The 19,533-nt window shown below is 46.6% G+C and overlaps 1 protein-coding gene across 1 annotated transcript in view; it reads right to left on the bottom strand.

The window, feature by feature from the left end:
- LOC147639345 (protein NPG1-like) overlaps positions 1-18,273 on the bottom strand; it is a 106,371-nt gene extending 88,098 nt beyond the window's left edge. Inside the window, exon 1 of the mRNA XM_086790277.1 lies at positions 17,994-18,273. Within this exon, the coding sequence (XP_086646403.1) occupies positions 17,994-18,191 (198 nt within the window). The 5' untranslated portion in view covers positions 18,192-18,273. The remainder of the gene's footprint in view (positions 1-17,993) is intronic.
- Positions 18,274-19,533: the final 1,260 nt, after the last annotated feature.

The raw sequence follows: 19,533 nt of genomic DNA, 5'->3' as shown, positions 1-19,533 counted from the left end.
TTGAAGATTTAGAAGCATTATCTTATGGATATTGAGTTTGTCTTATCAAGACAGATCATCAAAGTCTTAGGTACTTTATGTCTCAACCTAAGATGTCAGAAAAGCATACTAGATGGGCTGGCTACTCATGGAAAAGACAACAAGGCAGCAAATGCATTATCTCGGAGACCCAAGAGCCATGCGGTTTCTATGGGTTATCATATGGATTTTACTTTGATGAAAGATCTTTATGCTACCGATGAGGATTTCAAGGCTATTTGGAACAGATTGCAGAATGGAGATTTGGTGACCTCCTATGTCATCAAGGAGGTTTTCCTTATGATGCAAACCCGATTATGTGTGACAGATCAATGGAAGAAGTACTTGCCTTTGGTTGAGTATATATACCTAGATGAATCCAGGAAGATGTCCAAAATCACCTTTTAGGAACGTGCATGTCATATACTCATGGTAGTCAACCCACGAGACTAAATAACTATCAACTCCATTATGCATAGTATGGACTAGATACTACAACATCCCCACTAACGTCATCAGTGCCCAATAGTGGGTGTAGAACTCTGTATCAAGATATGCTCTCACACACGCACTCCACACACACACACACAAACGGTAAAGACAAGGGAAAGGCCAAAATGGTTGCTTCTACAAGTGTTATAGGGGTTTCCTCTTCTTCTCAGAAGGAAAAAGGAAAAGAGCAGCATGATTTGCAAACTTTAAAAAAGACTGTCGTACCTCGTCGTTAGTCTCTTTTAACAAGAAACTGGACAGTCACTAATCATGCTAGTACTTCAAATCCACACACACACACACACACACACACACACACACACACACACACACATAAGAGCATATATTCACACAAAGCCCTTCATACTGAGTTTCTGTCAAACATCCGGAGATGCAGAGCAGACTCAGCCATAATGAAGCCTAGCACTAACGGAAGTAGCAAATAGAAAGAATTAGTACAGCAAATAAGTAGTTGATAGGGAAAATGCACCGCTAAAGATCGAAAGAATAAGCACAATATCAACTGACCGCAACTCGGACGAAAACTTCACAATGTGAAATCTGCATGTCCGCTAATATGGCTGAATTATATAACAACACCGTTCATTCAACTACAGGCAAAGGTCCTTTTGGTTGAGTATGCCTACAACAACACCGTTCATTCATCTACAGGCAAAGGTCCTTTTGAGATTATCTATGACAAACCATTATTGTTGCCCGTGGTTAGAACCAAGGAAGAGATCTTCCATTGAGATGAGTTTGTTCGAGACTTGGATACAGCTTTTGCATAGGTTCGAAAGGCTATTGAGACATCTCAAGCCAAGCAAAAGAAAGCTGCAGATAAGCATAGAAGGAAGGTCTCATTTGAAGAAGGGAATTGGGTCTTGGTTGAGATTCACGAAATCAAGACTTAAGAAGTGGAGCACAAGGACCCAAAGCTTGCTCCTAGGTATTATGGACCTTTTCAGATTACAAAGAAGATCAACGAAGTATGTTATCAGTTGGACCTTCCAGATCATTGGAGGATACATAATGCCTTCCATCTGAGTTTATTGAAACCATATACAGGACCACCCCCAAAGGAGCCCGTATTGGAGGATCCACCAAAGGTGGAAGAGCAAGAAGAGATTTTGCAACCAAAACAGATTGTGTTTCATTCTATGAGAAAAAGAGGAAAGATAGTGGTCAAAAAGTTCCTCTTGAAATTATTAGCCATTGGATGCGAAATGGATGCCAAAGGAGTACTTCAAGGACTATCCAGAGATACTTCGAGCTTATGAGAAAGCGGCTGGTTCAGATGTATTTGAAGTACAGACACAGACGTCTTGAGAACAAGATAGATTCAAAAGGGAGGGATTGTCCCTCTAGCCCTCTTCATTGTATATAGTAGAATGTAATTGATCATTATTTTGCTTATGTAATGGTTAATTGGACATGCTCTAGTTTGAGTCGGTTGCATACCAGATGACTCAAGGTGCCGAACTTGTATTTGGGTGATAGCTGTTATATTTCTGACTATACACATGTGGAGGAACACCATGGAAGGGTAGGTATAGACCCTAGTGTGTGTTCCAGGCATGGTTTAGTACATGTGGAAGGACTCCATGAAAGGATTGAGATCTTGGTGTGAGCTCTTGGCATGGTTTATTACATGTGGAAGAACTCCATGAAAGGATTGAGAAAATCCTGGCATGATTTGTTACATGTGGAAGGGCTCCATGGAAGGATTGATATCCTGTGAGTTCCTGGCATGGCTTAGTACATGTGGAATGGCTTCACGAAAGAGTAGATACCCTAGTGAGAGTTCCTAGCATGCTGATGAATTCTCATGGACGGGTGGACACCCTGGTGAGCATTCTTTATACTTGTATGGACGGTGCCCACTGCCCGAGATGGGTTCTATACAAGATGAATAAGTTGGGAGATGGAATCGAAAATATTATGCATAAAGCATTTGTGTGTGTTTTGACATGCATGAATGACTTGCGTTAGCTGCCTAGACAATGCCTGGTATTTCTGCTTGTGATTGGGTCCATGGGCTCCGAGGACGCCTAGAAACCTTGTGGACACGTTTGCACACCTGTTTGGGACTGAGGCAGTGGTCTTATGTGTTTTGCAGGTGGTAAGTGACCCCAAACTCAAATTACACCTTATATTTTATTATACTAAAGTTTATGAGTGCAAGTGTTCACATACACTTAAATTTGGGCGAACAAATTATAAAGTGTTCACATACACTTAAGTTTGGGCGGACAGTTTATAAAGTGTTCACATCAAGTGGACCAGTTTTTTAATGAAACTTAGCCATTACTCAAAGTGGACAGCCCATCATGCAATAATAGCTCCACAAGTTGCTATTCTGGGAGGGAGAAGCAAAAAACAGCTAGGCGCCCCCTTTCTAGCTGTTTTTTTTTGGAGTGCAACACTCTAGGGTTGGAGGACACACGTCAATTTGGCATGCACAATAGCTCTACAAGGCTAGTCAACTCCTTCCAGGGCTGATATACAGCTCATTTCTTGCCTCCATAGCTGCTACAAATAGAAGCGATTCTTCACTATTGACCATATATTCACTCTGAGATGTCTGATTGACCAGGCTAGGGCGGGGGAGAAGAGATTATACTGTTGCTTTGTGGATTTCCGCAAAGCATTTGACACGGGGCCACAAGAGAGACTCTTCCAGCGCCTACAGTCATTGGGGATCCTATCAAAGATGGTTTGGGGCATCTATGCTTTATATGAGCAGGTCCTCGGGCGCATACAATGCCCCGGGGGGCTATCTGATGTTATTGCTAGCACCATAGGTGTGAAGCAAGGATGCCCACCATGACTTCATTGGTCATGGTGGTGGGGACGGGGTAGACATCTCAGGTACCACAGTCCACATTATGCTATATGCAGATGATATTATTCTAGTCTCTGAGTCGCAGATGGGACTACAGCACCATCTCCATGCACTCGATGACTTCTACACACAGAGGGGGCTTACAGTGAACCTTGGGAAAACCAAGGCCATGATTTTCCACACCTCAGGGCCGGTTCCACGACAGGCCATCTTCACACTAGCAAGAGGACAGGGAGAGGTGGTAGACTCATATGTGTACCTGGGGATTACATTTACGACTCTGCCAGGAAGATTTACTATGGCACAGGCAGCCAGGGATAGACTCAGCTCTGGCCATGCTAGAGAGACAGTGTCACCAGGCACACTTCCAGGAGCCCCGCACGAAGGGGTGGTTGTTTGACACACTAGTCACCCCTGCTTTGATGTATGCTGCAGCGATATGGGCACCTCGGCTCGCCACCTCCACATGGTCTCAGATAGAGAGGCCTCAGATTCTCATGCTCTCACGGATGATCCGCAGCAAACCCTCCGTCCCACATGACATTGTCTGCACGGAGTTTGCTGCACCTCCTATGCTAGTAGAGGCCCTCTTCCAGACGATCTACTTCATACAGAGGATCAGAGATATGCCATCAGATCGACTCTCACATAGAGCTTTTGAGGCGTCCAGGCAGCTCGCAGAGAGTGGAGATAGGAGATCATGGTATTCACAGATGATAAAGTGGCTCACTCAACATGGTCTTGACATAGATCACCTGCCACCTTTCCAGTATGATATACATGCACCACACATCCAGCTCTCTCACAGTGAGAGGAACAGAGTCCTTCGGCAGGATTTATGGCAGCGATACACTCAAGAGACTTGGATTACACCCAGTCAGCCTCTACCGCCGAAGATGCTATACTACAGAAATCAGTTTATGCGTATCTCAGCGGATGGATTCATAGAGAGACCTGGATACATGGATGTGTACATGCCTCACAGTGCCCGAGTGGTGATTGGCCAGCTCAGAGTGTCATCACACCAGCTTGAGATTGAGGCAGGTAGGGCAGCACGGATCCCCAGAGCAGAGAGGATATGCAGACTAAAGAGGAGGTTGAGAGTGAGGAACATTATGTATGCAGATGCAGAGCATATAGTGCCATTAGAGAGAGATACACCACCATCTTTAGTGGACATCCCTCACTACACCAAATCATGGAGTCCGCAGACCAGCGCAGACTTGGCCAGTTCTTGCTAGAGACACAGCGCCACAGAGAGACACTGCTATGGACTCATACCACAAGGAGAGGTGGGCGACAGCTCCAGCTCACTGATTTCTTCCAGAGATCTATCCCAGTGCCTATACTGACACAGGAGGGGGTTACACTTCAGTGCGCTGCGGACCTCCGAGCCACACGGAGACCGAGAGCACCAAGCTACCAGACTCCCAGACTACATCAGAGGGAGATCACAGAGATACGGGCTCAACATCAGCACCATATCCAGGAGCGGCTAGCTCACTTACACTCACACCCGGAGATCATGCTCCGAGGTATTTTTGCCTCGCCATCGCCTATGTATCACATATTACACCCCCATTATGGTACTGGTTGGAGCTAGACAGATCTGCATTGCATTCTTGTATACCCTGCATATAGGTTGCATACTGAGCCTCTAGCAGTAGTGCTCCATCCATCACACCCCCCCACTAGCTCAGTACTTTCATAGTTTATTTCATGTTCATTTTGTCCTTTTTTTTCTGGACATCCAAAAGACTTTGACAGTTGTACATTGATTTGTCTCATAGGTCAAGTTCGACCTCTAGTAGACGTTAATACAGCTTTCTTTCTTTCTTTCTCTCTCTCTTGAAGCACTTTTGGTTCCCCTACAGGCCTGGTCGTCTGCTGTACAGTAGATTTCAGGGCTATATTTGATGCTCCAAAGACTCTGGGTTCAAGGCAAACAATAGGGCAACCATCTCATCTCTTGAGGTGACCTGTACAGCATGTTTAAGGGCTGAAACAGTGTTGTTCAGTCAAATTCAGCAAGGTTCTCCGCAACAAATTCGAAGGCAAACAGTATCTAACCTCTGTGAAGCCTGTGGCTCTAAGGGTGGAACCTTCGAGTGGCCAGAGATAGGGTTTTCATGACTGGTTATTCGGGACAGCACTACTGCTAGAGGGTGTGAAGTGATCACGTACTAGAGTATGGTTGTGCCCAAGGAACACTTGGAAGGCTGAGATTGAGGTCTTACACAATTGTTTTATTTGTTTTCATCATATTCTAGATGTATATGATGCCAATCCGTAGAGTGTTTACTCTCTGGCACCCGTTCCCTTTCCTCATGCTCACAAACGATGGCTTCATCCAGCAACCAAGCTACCTAGGTATTCACATGTCACATGCCATGTGGATCTCGATTGACCAATTACGGATATCCTCCCACCGCCTACAGGTGGAGACACGGTGAGCAGAGCACATATTCAAAGATGGAGAGCTCATATGCATACCTCGGGAGGAGAGGATTTGCACATTATACCGCACAGGGGTCAAAACAGAGGAGTACTATACTTGTCACTGCCCAATGTACTATGAGGTCCATGGGAGGTACCACTGTCTGAGGGTTTTCGCCCATTATCCGAGATCGTGCACTTCCTGGACCAATGCTATCTAGGACTGTTCCTACTAGAGCTTCACAGACATAGAGATATACTCCTAAGAGAGTGTTGGCCAAAGCCATCACCCCTCCTTCCTCGCACCCGACCATCACCAATTTCTTCCCGGCTGTCACGTGCACCCTGCACAAGGGTACACAGTGACACACTAGCATGATCATCAGTGCAACATTTTGTACATAATAGTACCTTTTTCTGGGAATATTTGTTGCACATCATGACCACATTGTGAGCCCTCAGTCCAGAGATAGTCAGACACAAGCTACGTAGGTTAGTCTCCAAGCTATAGAGGTCAGTCCTCTTAACCCACTTGAAGAATTCATCAGATAAAGCATGTAGCAGTCAACAATAGCATGTAGTGTCATTAGCAAGTTGTAGAACATTGTAGGTTTTCCTACGGGCCAGCCCATGGTGTCATCAGCCTGTCCAAGGGCTGTCCACGGCCCTGGACAGCAGCCGTCTAGGGCCACTAGGCTCTAGTCGGCCAGCAGTCACAGTAGGCAGACATCATATAATTAACATGTGCAGCAGTCAGCCAGCACAGCAGGCAGCAAGTCAGGTGAAAGGAGCTCCCAGCATTATATGTTATGCCTAACATTTAATGTTAGCACTAGCATTTAATGCTAGTTTTGGCAGTTTTTGTCCAAGCTGAACTGGCTGACAGCCTTTACCTGGACCGACCAGCAGCTTGAGGACATATATAAGCAATCGCTTCAGTCCCTCATATTCATTCAAGTATTCAGCAAAGTCACAAGCAATAAATCAGCAGTCAAGCATCCGGCAGTCATATCGCTTGTTCTCAAGCATTGAACAGCATTCTCCAAAGAAATAATATAAGAAAATACTCCTGCTTGCAGGGGGGGGTGTGTGTGGGGGGGGGGGGGGGGGGGGATGGGGCCAGGGCCTTCAGTGGGTAAGTTGGGACCCAATAATTGGATGCTAAAGATCTCACTACATAAAGGTATAAAGAAGGCCCAGTTGTGCGTTACCATGAACAACCTCAGTTTCATGTAACATTGGTATCATAGCGTCACGTTGGTGACTCAACTCGGCTACCTAAAGAAGTGAGAGCATCCAGTGGATGATGGTAAAGCTACGGTCTAAAAAAAACTCCACCATGTCGAGAGAGAAATCGCATCAAGAAGAAAGCCAGCAGGAAGTTATGGAGGCACAAAGCTTCCAAAGAGACACACCAAGAGAAAGTACGCTTCCGCCAAGCACAGAAGAGCTCCTTAGAATAATGATGGAGCAAATAAATTCTCTCAAGATGCAGCTTGCCTCAAAAAAAGAGAAGCCCAAAGAAGGCATCTTAGATCTCGCACATATGTTTTTCGATCTGGAGGAACAAAGAAGAAAAGACGACGAAAGACGTGAAGAAGCAAGAAGAAAAGCAGAAGAAGAAAAAATTGAGAAGAACAAAGATGTAAGGAAGCCACACGCAAATATGAGAAAGACCTGCACCGTCGAGAAGCCGCCAACCGAGAGTTTCAGCAAAGACACAACTGGGAGGCTATGCAAATCTAGCATCAGCAGACGATGGCACAAATCCTAGCATCCCTCCCCAAGATGGGTCAAAATACGTCGTCCTCCACCCCCCCTACCACCACCGTCATACGAACCTCTCCAAATTTTAGTGAGTATGATGGTAAGTGTGATCATGCTGTTGTTACTCACTTTATTCATCAATTTGAAGCACATTTTCCTTTAGCTAAAATTACAGATCCACAAGATAAACTTCATGCGGCAGCATTGGTCGCAACTTCACACGATGTTTATTCTATCACCCTGTGGGACACGAGAAGAAAGATTGCACTAAGTTTAAGGCTGAAAAGTCTGCCAAGGCATCCACTTCCACTGTAGCGACCACAGCATCCCCATCCACACCTCCGCCATCAGCCTCTAATGCCATTCAGCTATTGCCCAACGGTATTTGATTGATAAGGAGGGTGAGGCTGAGGGACAAACGAAGGCTCTCATGCGTGCCTATCGCACTGCAAGGAGACAGTAGTTCATTGTCCTCTTCAACATGGACAGTTCTGAGGATGCCATCTCTCCACAATTGGCAAACAAGTTGAGCTGTACCTTGGTTCCTTACCATTTAGATGTGGACGGTTTTACTCCTGGTCTACGTACACACATCTCTCATAAAGCTCAACAGTTTGAGTCTCTAGTTCATAGGGCATCATTCCAACGGGACTTCATTGTCTCCCCTCTTTTAGGGTGTAACATGATCCTCGAGATCCAATGGTTAAGAGAGTATGCACCCATTCCTAATCGAAGGCAAGACACTTTCACCATTGTTGAAGGTTTTCCTGAGCCTATCATGCTTCGTGGGGATCGGAGCATTCTTGGAATTCCACTCATATCCTACATTCAAGCCAAACAAGCAATAAGAAAAGGAGCAGAGTGTGCATTGCTATATGTCCACTCTCTCAGTCTAATGCAATTCAAACACAACCCGCATTGGAGAGCAAGCTCAAACAATAGTTATCCCAGCTACTCCGGTCTGGATTTATCCCACCTTCCTCCTCCCCATTTGCCGCTCCCATTCTATTTGTCCCAAAGAAGGATAAGAACGCACACTTATGTGTGGATTACAGGGCAATGAATAATGTAACAATTAAGAATAGATTCCCCATGCCCAAAATAGATTACATCCTAGAACAACTCAACAATGCAAAAATTTTCTCTAAGATAGATCTTAAGAGTGGCTACCACTAGGTTCGGATCTTTGAGGCCGACATTCTAAAGACCGCCTTCAAGACCGAGCGCGGCCACTATGAATTTGTGGTGATGCCCGTTGGACTCACCAACGCACCAACGACATTCAACAAGATGATATCTCGGGTTTTTCTGGATCTCATTGGCAAATGTGTCTTCATCTTCCTAGATGACATCCTTATCTTCTTAGGAACTGCAGAGTAGCATAATCGAGATGTGGCACAATTTTTGCAACTCTTGCAAGACAATGATTTGTTATTAATGCCAGGAAGAGTGAGTTTGGAGTACTGGAAATATATTACCTGGGATACATCATCAGTTCATCAGGTATTAGCCTCGATCTTGAAATGATCCAAGCCATTCTCAGTTGGGATATTCCCCAGACAGCTCAGAAATCCACTCATTTGTGGGTCTTTGTCAGGCCTACAGCACCAACATGGACAAGTTTTTTGACCTTGCAACACCTCTCACTGACTTGCTCAAGTGCGTGAAGACTTGTCGCCAGAAAGTGTCCGTTACGGGCAAGACTTTAGAGGCATTCCAGGCAATGAAGAAAGTTGCCTCTGAGTCACCAGTTTTGAAATTGGCATCATGGAATGATCCTTTTGCGGTAATTACCGATGCCAGTAACCTTGCCATTGGAGTTGTTTTACAACAAGATGGTAGACCAATGGCTTTATTACAACTACAAGTTCAATATTGCTGAAAAGAATTATTCGATATATGACAAAGAGCTTTTGGGGGTGATGACCGCAATAAACATTGGAAGTACTTCCTTTACGGAAGAGATTTCAGAAATGATTGAATATGTCCCTAGAAGAACAACCCTGTTGCCGATCCTTTTAGTCGAAAAGACACAATACAACCCTCTCTACCTTCCAAGGGTATATCCATCTCTGTCATGGATTCCTTATCCCCTGTCCAATCAGTAGCAAGGCTGTACCAAACATGTGTCCACTCCTGTACCTTTTGCCTGCTTGTGACCTATCTCCTGGAGAAATCCAAAAACATGTTTCTTCGAGAAACCTACGACCTGTTTCCACATGAAACCCTTAGGCCTGTTTCCCTTTGAAACTTCTGTCCTGTTTCCATACATCTAGTTACCTGTTCCCTCATGAAACATCTGGCAACATAGAGATGCCCATAACTGTAGGTCCCATTGTTCCTTTCTAGCAGGAAGAAAACAATCTGCTCCATGAGCACGCAGCCATGCGAGCTTGCATCACTCCCAGACCAAGAAACATAACCAATTGACCTGTACTTGCAGCCAAAAACCCAAGTAGATAGCTGAATTTGCAGCCAACCAAAAACAGCCCATAAACTGTCCCAAAACATCCCTGTTGCAAGGAGGTTCAGCACCATGTGCACCTTGCAGTCCATCCACGTGGAGTCCATGCCGACAGTCTCTGCGCCAGCTCTATCCGCCTCCAGCAACCCTGTAACTGCCTGCGCATCTTTTCATCAGGAAGGGGGAGAGACCCACGCTCTGCTCAGTCCCTGCCCGACTGTCTTCTCCTCCACGCAGCCGACTTGTACCTGCAATCCAGCCCTTGCGCTGCCTGTACACGCCTGTACCTGCGCAGCCAGATCTGTCAAGCGCCGCCTGCAGCAGAACTGTCCAGCGCATGTTTCTGTCATGTCCGTACAGCTGTCCGTACAGTCGTACAGATCTGCATGAATTCTCCTGTGCGCAGCCAACATGCAGTCCACTTCTCCTCTCCTCCATGCATGAGAAGTTGCACCCCCTTTTTCAAAAAGCTAGAGAGAGGGAGAAAAGAGAGAGATAGGCCTCCAAAAGTGGAGTAGCCTCTAAAAATTGCTTAGGGGCCTCCCAAGGTTTTGAAACCTTTAAAACATTAATTTTTGGCCACCAAAGGTTATAAAACCTTTTTAATTAATGTCTCTTTGCCCCCTTTCACACATGGGGTTGTCCACACATGGGCTTACTTTTTGACTCCAACCTGATGCCATTCACACTGTCCACCATGTCCCCGTGCACACCTGCATATTGTCCAGAGAAAAACACAAGGTCGTGACACTTTGTCCATGCGCAGGGCTGCCCAGCAGCCCAGCATAAAAGCGCAAGGTGGACAGGACAGATTGGTGTGAAAACACTTGGATTTATTAGCAAAAAGTGCTCCTTGTCCTAGTCGTGGGGAAAATTGCTGTTGGCCGCCTATGTTATGCTGGCCGACTGGAGGTGAAATACCCAGCCCTCCTCAGTGTTTCATTCATCTGACTCTTCACAAGGTGCTGAAGCTACTCAAGGGGCCCAGACAAGCCAAGGAGAAGCTAACGCAAGGGTGAAGGCTGAAGGTCAAGGACAGAGGTTTACCTCAGTCAAGAAGGTCCAAGTTCAGTCTCTTATTTTTCTGATTTGCATCATTCTAATAGAAGCAAATACACCATTCGTGGTGGGGGCCATACAGAGGGTATTTGGGACCCAACACTGTGTCCTCTTCTCCCTCTCTCTCTCTCAGTTTTGGTCTCATAGGCCACTATGGCCTCTTAGAGACGTTAATATATCATTTCATTTCTCTCTATTTTCTGCACATCTATTTTCAGTTTTGTGCGTTATTCTCGTTGTTCTGAGCATTGAAGTTACCGATCTACCCCGAAGCTTCCGCATGTTACAGTGGTATCACAGCCTACTTCAAGTGTAAAGATTCAGCAAGAAAAAGAAGAAAAAAAGCCTCGCTTGTGTGGTTGGTTTCCAGACTCTGGTGGACCACCCCTTTCGGAGTGACTCCTGTCCCTCGAAGGACGGTCTCCGGAAGTCTCCCACACACACAGTGGATGGTCAAATTGTGCTCCGGAAATGTAGTGCATTTTCCTGCTATGGCGAGCTACGACGACGAGAGAACAAGAACCTTGGGACCGAAGTGCACCAAGCAGTCCATCTAGGGCATCAGGCATGAGTGTACCAAAGATGTTCCAAAAGATGATGCGAGCAATCGCAAAACAGGGTACCAAATTGGAAGAGCAGAAGGCACAGAGACTGGCTCTGGAAGAGCCCACCCGTTCTCCAACTCCTCTTTTTCTGTCTCCTCCTCCCTCTCCTTCCGTTTCCCAAATTCCAGATCCTCTACAAAGGGACCCTTTCAAAGGGTCACGACCGCAACCGAGTTCGATGCTTGAGTTGCAGATGCGTGCAATGGAGATTCGACAATGTGAAGACGACGCCATGCGACGCGTGGAACATGAACGATACCTTGCGGCTTTGGACGCAAGACTGACACCAACGGCTTCCTCAAGTCATTTTCCCGAGAAAATGAACTTCAGTAAGCATAATGGTAAACTCGACCCCACAACTCTTTATTCATGGTTGCATCAATTTGAAGCTTACTTTGCCGCAGTTTGAAAAAGTGATATTGAGAGGGTGATCTTAGCTAGTTGGTACTTGGAAGGTGAGGCCATTCCTTGATGAACCCAATGGGCTCATGCCCACACCAGATTAGGTATGGCAGCTGATGTTTGGGACGAGTTTGTCCTCAACCTTAAGCAACGGTTTCTACCGCCCCATTACCTTGAGCGACTCAAAGATGAGTTTAGGGGAGCGTGTCAAAACGCGCAACCAGTCCTTCAATTTCCTAATAAAATTTCAAACTTATGTTTGCAGTTGGGTTTATCGGATACGGACAAGAAAAGGTAATTCCTTTATGGCCTTGACATGCAAATCCAGTGGGAGGTGCGTATGTTTAGTCCAGCCATCCCTCGAAGACGCATTCTCACTTGCGCAGAGTGCTGAAATGAAGCACAATGGCAAAAAGCCCCGGACTTCCCAGCCTGCTACTCCCAAGGCCAACACCTCGGGGGGGGAAAAGGCCAGAACCAGACGGGGTCTTCCCCAGGACAGAGCACGGGAGCCTCTGGCTCCAAGAACTCGACCAATGCACCCAAGCTTACTCCAGACCAAAAAGCTCAGGCAGGCAAGACCGGTGGCAAGTTGAGTGCTGAGGAGATCGCTCAGTACAAGGAGGGTAGGTGTTTCTTTTGTTATACAAAAGGACATGCTTCTCGCGAGTGTCCTAAGAAGGCTACCACTCCACAGACCGCCACCCCAGCCTCCATGGCTTCAGTGGTGAGCCCAGCTTCCACGCAGACCCCAGTGGTTGTCCCTAGTTCTTCGAATCCCAATGCTTCGGTTGGAGCAATCATTAGCCGAGACCTCGAAGATAAGTGAAAGGGCGCCCATGACCAGGAGTACGAGCGCAACAAATTGCTCAAGACCTTTGGCTACATAGGTGGCCAAAGAGTCGCTGTCTTGTTTGACAACGGCAGCACGGAGGATGTGGTCACGGAATAGGCCGCTCGGCGTGCCCGTTTCGTCCTGACTTCAGTGGACAAGCAAGTTGAGGGTTTTAGCACAGACATGACGACGAGCGTCAAGTTTGAAGCTCTAGGTACTAAATTAGTCATTCAGGTCATAGAGTTTATGTGATTTTATGGTTGCCCCTCTTGTAGGGGCAAACATAATCTTGGGCATTCAGTGGTTTCACAAGTTCCTTCTTGATGTCAAGTGGGACAAGCACACTTTCCAGATTAGCCGGAATGTGTCCAACGCCACAGTGACCATTAAGTGTGAGCCAGGAACCCGATTTTTCCGCTCATAAGCCACTTGCAAGCTAAACGAGCGATCAGGAAAGGCACACATTGTGCGATGATTTACATCCAGAGTGTCCAGACGGTGGCCAGTGCTTCCAAGAAGTATTTGACTCTCCATGAAAAGTTCCAGAAGATTTTTCTTGGGGACAATCTCCCTCCCCACCTCCCCCCGTCCAGACCGGAAGACCACAAGATCGACCTCCTCCCAGGCTCCGAACCCCTGAGCAAGTTTCCATATCGCCTTTTCAAGGCAATGGAATTAGAGTTGGACCGCAAACTCCAAGAATTATTGCAATCTAACTTCATCCGTCCCAGTGTGTCGCCATTTGCAGCACCGATCCTGTTTGTCAAGAAAAAGAATGGGTCTTCTCGATTGTGTGTCGATTATCGTGCACTCAATAAGCTGACTATCAAGAGTAGATTCCCAACCCTCGAATAGACTATATTCTGTACTAGACCCCGGGAACTACAGGACCATCATGATTGGCCATATATTGGCCAAACTATACGGGGCAGTTTTGGAGGCAGAGCTGAGCACTCATGCAGAGGTTGGGGGATTGAGAGCAGCAGGCCAAGCAGGCTTCCGTCGAGCCTTCTCGACCATCGACCACATTTTACATTGAGGTGCCTGATTGATCAGGCCAAGGCACGGAGGCAACGGCTCTATTGTTGCTTTGTGGATTTCCGCAAGGCATTTGATACTGTGCCCAGAGAGCGCCTCTTTCGGCGACTACAGACACTAGGCATACCTTCAGACATGATGTGGGGCATATACAGGCTATATGAGCAGGTCTTTGGGAGAGTCCGATGCCCAAGAGGCTTGTCTGACCCAGTTGCTAGCACCCTTGGTGTGAAGCAGGGGTGCTCGCTCCCCCCCACGCTCTTTGGGCTCTATATTGATGAGGTGGTCGATTACATCACACAGAGAGGAGGCTCTGGGGTTGAGCTATCAGGTATTACTGTCCATGTTATGCTTTATGCTGATGACATCGTCTTGGTATCCGACACGCAGGTTGGGCTTCAAAGACACCTTGTGGCTCTTGATGACTTCTGCGCACAGCAGGGTCTCACAGTGAACCTTGGGAAAACCAAGGTTACGATCTTCCACACTTCACCCGCAGTCAGGAGCCACACTACTCTCACATTAGCAGGAGGGCGGGTCGAGGTGGTGAGCTCTTATGTTTACCTTGGCATCACATTTACTAGCTCAGCTGGACGCTTCTCCATGGCTCAGGCAGTCCGAGACAGAGTGACCCGGGGGTATGCAGCTCTTGCTGGCCTTCAGCGTCAGTGTCATCAGGCACATTTTCAGGAACCCCGCACGAAGGGGTGGCTTTTTGATACATTAGTGACACCAGCCTTGATGTATGCAGCAGCGGTTTCGGCACCAGGGCTTGCAGCCTCCACATGGGTACAGCTGGAGAGACCACAGATCTTGATGCTCTCGAGGATGATACGCAGCAAACCATCCGTCCCGCACGACATTGTTCGAGCTGAGTTTGCTGCACCACCTATGGCAGTGGAGGCATTGTTCCAAACGATCTCCTTTATATACAGGATGAGGGAGATGCCCACGGAGAGATTATCCCGCCGAGCTTTTGAGGCATCCAGACAGCTGGCCGAGGCTGGACACACTGGATCTTGGTATGCACATATGCTCAGTGGTTCTCACATCATGGGATAGACATTGAGCGGTTGCCACCTTTTCAGTATGATTAGTCTGCTCCACGGGGTTACCTCTCTCTCAATGAGAGGAACAGAGTGATGAGACAGGACATACGGCAGCACTACATACAGGAGACATGGACAGCACCAGAGAGCCCACTACCACCGAAGATGCTGTATTACAGAGACCATTTTATGAGCATCTCAGGGGATGGGTTTATACATCAACCACGGTACATGGATGTATACATGCCACACAGCTCTCGTGTTGCTATTGGACAGCTACGAGTCTCATCACATCAGCTAGAGATAGAGGCTGGGAGAGCGGCACGGGTTCCCAGAGCTGAGCGGATATGCAGATTGTGCCGCGAGGAGGTGGAGACTGAGGATCACTTTGTATGTAGATGTAGAGCCCACCAGGGGGTCAGAGACAGATATGCAGGATTGTTTGAGGAGCACTCTTCACTACATCAGTTGATGGAGGCCTCGGACCAGCGACAGCTTGGCAGACTACTATTAGAGCTTCATAGTTCTCGAGAGAGACTCCTCCAGACACCCACTCCCACTAGGGGTGGGAGACAGTCCCAGCTCACAGATTTCTTCCAGAAAGCTATGCCAGTGCCAGCTGATGTACCACGTGGGGTGACCGCACAGAGAGCAGAGGAATTGAGAGCCAGGAGGAGACCTAGACAAACTGGACATAGAGCACCCCGACTCCGTCACCGAGAGATAGCAGCTATCCGAATGAGACACCAAATGGAGACATAGGAGAGGGTAGCTCGCTTTCATTCAAACTCAGGGTACATGTTCATGCCATTCACAACCTCAGCATCGGCGATGTATGATATCTTATATCCCTCTTATGGCACTGGATGGAGTTAGACATAGATCTCCATAGCATGCTTGCACTACCCCTTCAGCATATAGAGATGCATCTTGCCTTAGCACTCCATCCACATCCCCACCCCCTCCTTATATTGTTTGTATATGGGCTCCACCCATCCATGATGATTCACAGTTGTATCCAAACACATGCACACTTTTTCTTTTCTTTCTTTTCTTCCGATGACCGGAAGAACACAGTTGTATTATTTTTTGTCTCATAGGCCGACTTTGGCCTCTCGTAGACGTTAATATATCTTTCTTTCTTTCTCCACGTGACATAGCTGAGGGAGACCTATCGGCCATACTCATTAGCCCCATGCTTGATATTTTGGATAGTGGTATACCATCTATTGAGGGCTGATGCTCCTCTCATGTTCCATGTTCCTAGTATTCCATGATGAGTTTCCATGGACAGTTTTGTATCACCCGAGTGAGATAGCTATGTTTTGTTTCTATTTTATTTTCCATTCCATGATGAGATATGCCATGGACATTATTGTATCTCTTTGGTCTCATAGGCCCATTGGGTCTTTAGTAGCACTTAATATATCTTTCTCTCTCTCTCTCTCTCTCTCTCTCTCTCCAAGCTCTTTGCTTCACTGCCATAGGCAGAATTTCTCCCTCCGCCTATGCATCACCTTGTGGGGGGAAGCCCATCAACCAGGGCACAAGGGTTAAAGCCCAGCCATACACAGCTAGTGAATCCACTGGTTCGGTACTCTGCAGCAGTGACCCAGCCCCGGCTGAATGCCCTATTCACTGCCCCTACCCACACAAACATCAACCACTCTAGCTCTTCAATGCCCAAATCTAGCTCAACACATTGTTGCCGCCATTGGTAAGTGTGCAACCAGAAACCCTATCATTTAGGGTTTTCCTGTTTTTAAAATCCATCCAATGATAAGAGGGGTATTCTATATATAAGCACAATTATACTTTCTGTTAGGCGACAACCATGAATAGAGGCAAGAAGCTATCATTTGTGGGGGGCCTTAATCTGCACCGGGTAAACCCCCCACTGCACACTAGAGAGAATGGGCTGCCTACCTCCAAGATGACATCCTCAAGCTACAACAAGAGAATCGCAAGCCCAAGAGGCAGTTGAACACCATCTCAATGAGGTGAAAACCCACAAGAAAACTGAAACAGCCCAAGCACACGCTATGTTGGCCAAAGTTAAGAAGGTCAAGGGCAACGTTAATGCAACCATGGAAGTCTTACTAGCAGAGGTCAAAACTCAAGTCCAGGTTATCTCACAAGGAGTTGAAGGGCAATTCATCACCTTGCTAAAAAAGCATAGGGGCAGACAAGCATTAGCTCTCCAGCTCCAAATTGGGGGCCTATCGAACAATGGGGCACCCCAAATGATGGGATTGCCTCTTTTCAAGTAGAGTCCAAGGCACACCACAAATCACATGGTGTATAAATGAAAGCAGTACCACTGAGGGGCGTACCAAGGGCAATGCTATTGTGACCTTTGCCTGGAGGGATCAAGGCTATAATACTCAAGTCATCCAAGTTCCAACCTCTCCATATCCAAAGAGCTTACCACAATGCAACTCAAACAAAAGGGGAGCAGAACTAAAAAAGGTGAGTACAGCACACAAAGCGAGCAAGTGGGTGGTGCTCTGTGAGGAACCGTCATCCAAGAAGTCTAAGGTGACTCCCAATCTTCATCGACAAGTCCTCCGACAGGGGGGGAGTCCTCGCTGATTAGTAGGTTTCTTCTTCTTTCATTGTTCAATTTCTCAGCCCGACAGACTGTCAGTTGTTAACTGATGCTTTGGGCTTGTAATGGTGTATGGGTACTATATGCCATTTGTTGGCCTCCCGCTGGCATTAAAATCTCTCTCTCTCTCTCTCTCTCTCTCTCTCTCTCCCCCAGCCATGTCATTCTCTAGTGTGTGCGTGCGTGTGTGTGTGTGTGTGTGTGTGTGTGTGTGTGTGTGATGGTGGGTCGGTGGTTGGGTGAGTGAGTGGGGGAGCGATCTTACCTAAAGAAGCAATCCCAGCCAGCCGGCCATGCCATTTTCAATCGACACCCGATCAGCCTCGATTAAATTAGATAATCTAGAAGCAACAAGAGATACGCCGTCTTCATTACCTCATAGTTGAGTGATAATGCTTCACGAAGTGAGGATTCCGCTTCTTCAATGTTGCCTTCATCAAGCTTTGTCTCGCCCTCGATAGTCTTGGCGGAGAGGCCGCTTGCTGCAATTCCTTCAGCCGCCATCGCATACAAGGGATCTCGCTCGGCCTTGAATTGCTCGCTTGAGCAAGCGCACATCATCTTCAATCCCATGTTTTGTCGGATCTTCTTGTTATTGCTGCCACCACCGGCATCATAGATTGAACCCAAAACAGATCTCAACAAGACTATAATTTGAGTATTAAAAGTAAGTTTTGAAGCTTCATTATTTAATTCTTCATGAAATGTTATGCCCTTTTGCATTTCAAGTGTTAAAAATTAACTCTAGTTTGCAAGGCTATGAAGGCATGCTTGTGCTGTGGAAATTTCTCAACTTTCTATTTTTGCACCTTTTTTAAAATTGCTTAGAGTTGGTATTGAAATTACATGCCACTACGGTACTTTAAGACGTAGGGGCGCTACTACTCAGCTTATACCCCCCCAGGAGTCGTTCCACTAGTTTGATGCATCTCCTTTTTTTCTAGCAATACTAGTCACAATGCATGCAGCTTCAAAAGGATTTTCCCAAGCACCTTCATGGACCATGGTTCTTGGTAGCTTTAAACAAAAACATGGCCACCTCTTTTCTAATAGTGCCGAAATGCTCACAAAACTTGGCCATCCACCCCACCCTTGGTCATGTGAATGCTTGACTTTTGAGCTATTATGCCTTTTTCACGGCATGGTTAATTGAGCTGTGGGAAAACGCTCTTAGATGGTTGATAATCATGAACTATTGTCATCGTTACATAAAGTTTATAACTAATTTATGCACCCCGCTAAGTTCTATTTCCTGCACCATATCAACATCTTCTAACGGCTCTTCAATCAGCACACCTGATTGATCTTAGCCTGTGGTGATTGTGGCGGTAGAACTCGTGGCAGCCCGGAATATTCCCCTAGGCAAGTAAGAAGAGTTGGGTTGTCCCGCCATTAGAGCAGTGATCTGTACAGGTGGTGCCGGTAAAGCCAATGGGGCTCTGAGTGCTGGTAACTGTGTAACATTTTGAAACCTTGGATATCTGCACATTGAAGTGTCATGATTTTATAATTTTACAGAGTGAGCACAATAGAGTAATGGCCTCGCTCTCAACGGTGGACACTCAGTGGTGGTGTTATTTAATATGCACATAGAGCACCACACCAATTCCCTCTGCAGGGGTAAAGGTGATTATGCTCATGCCCAGATGTTTCTCTTCCCTCCTTGACTTTCAATTTTTCTAGTATGGCATTACTTATCTCATCCACCGTCATGTTTCTGACTTGCTTGCTTCGAGTTCCAATTTCTTGCTTGCTTCGAGTTTCAATTTCTTGGTGGCTCGAGACATGCGAAGTCGTAGTTGTTGCTGAAGATGTTTTAACATCTTCTAGTTGTGGCAATTCTAACATATTGTCTTCATATTCGATTGCCAACTTGCAGCATGCATCAAGAGTAGGGATCGACTCTACACCAAAA

Source organism: Cibotium barometz, chromosome 4, assembly GCF_041138505.1.
Source record: "Cibotium barometz isolate CiBa-2024 chromosome 4, ASM4113850v1, whole genome shotgun sequence".
Classification (NCBI taxonomy): Eukaryota; Viridiplantae; Streptophyta; class Polypodiopsida; order Cyatheales; family Cibotiaceae; genus Cibotium; species Cibotium barometz.
The sequence above is the reverse complement of the archived record's forward strand: the minus strand, read 5'-3'. Positions and strand labels throughout refer to the sequence as shown.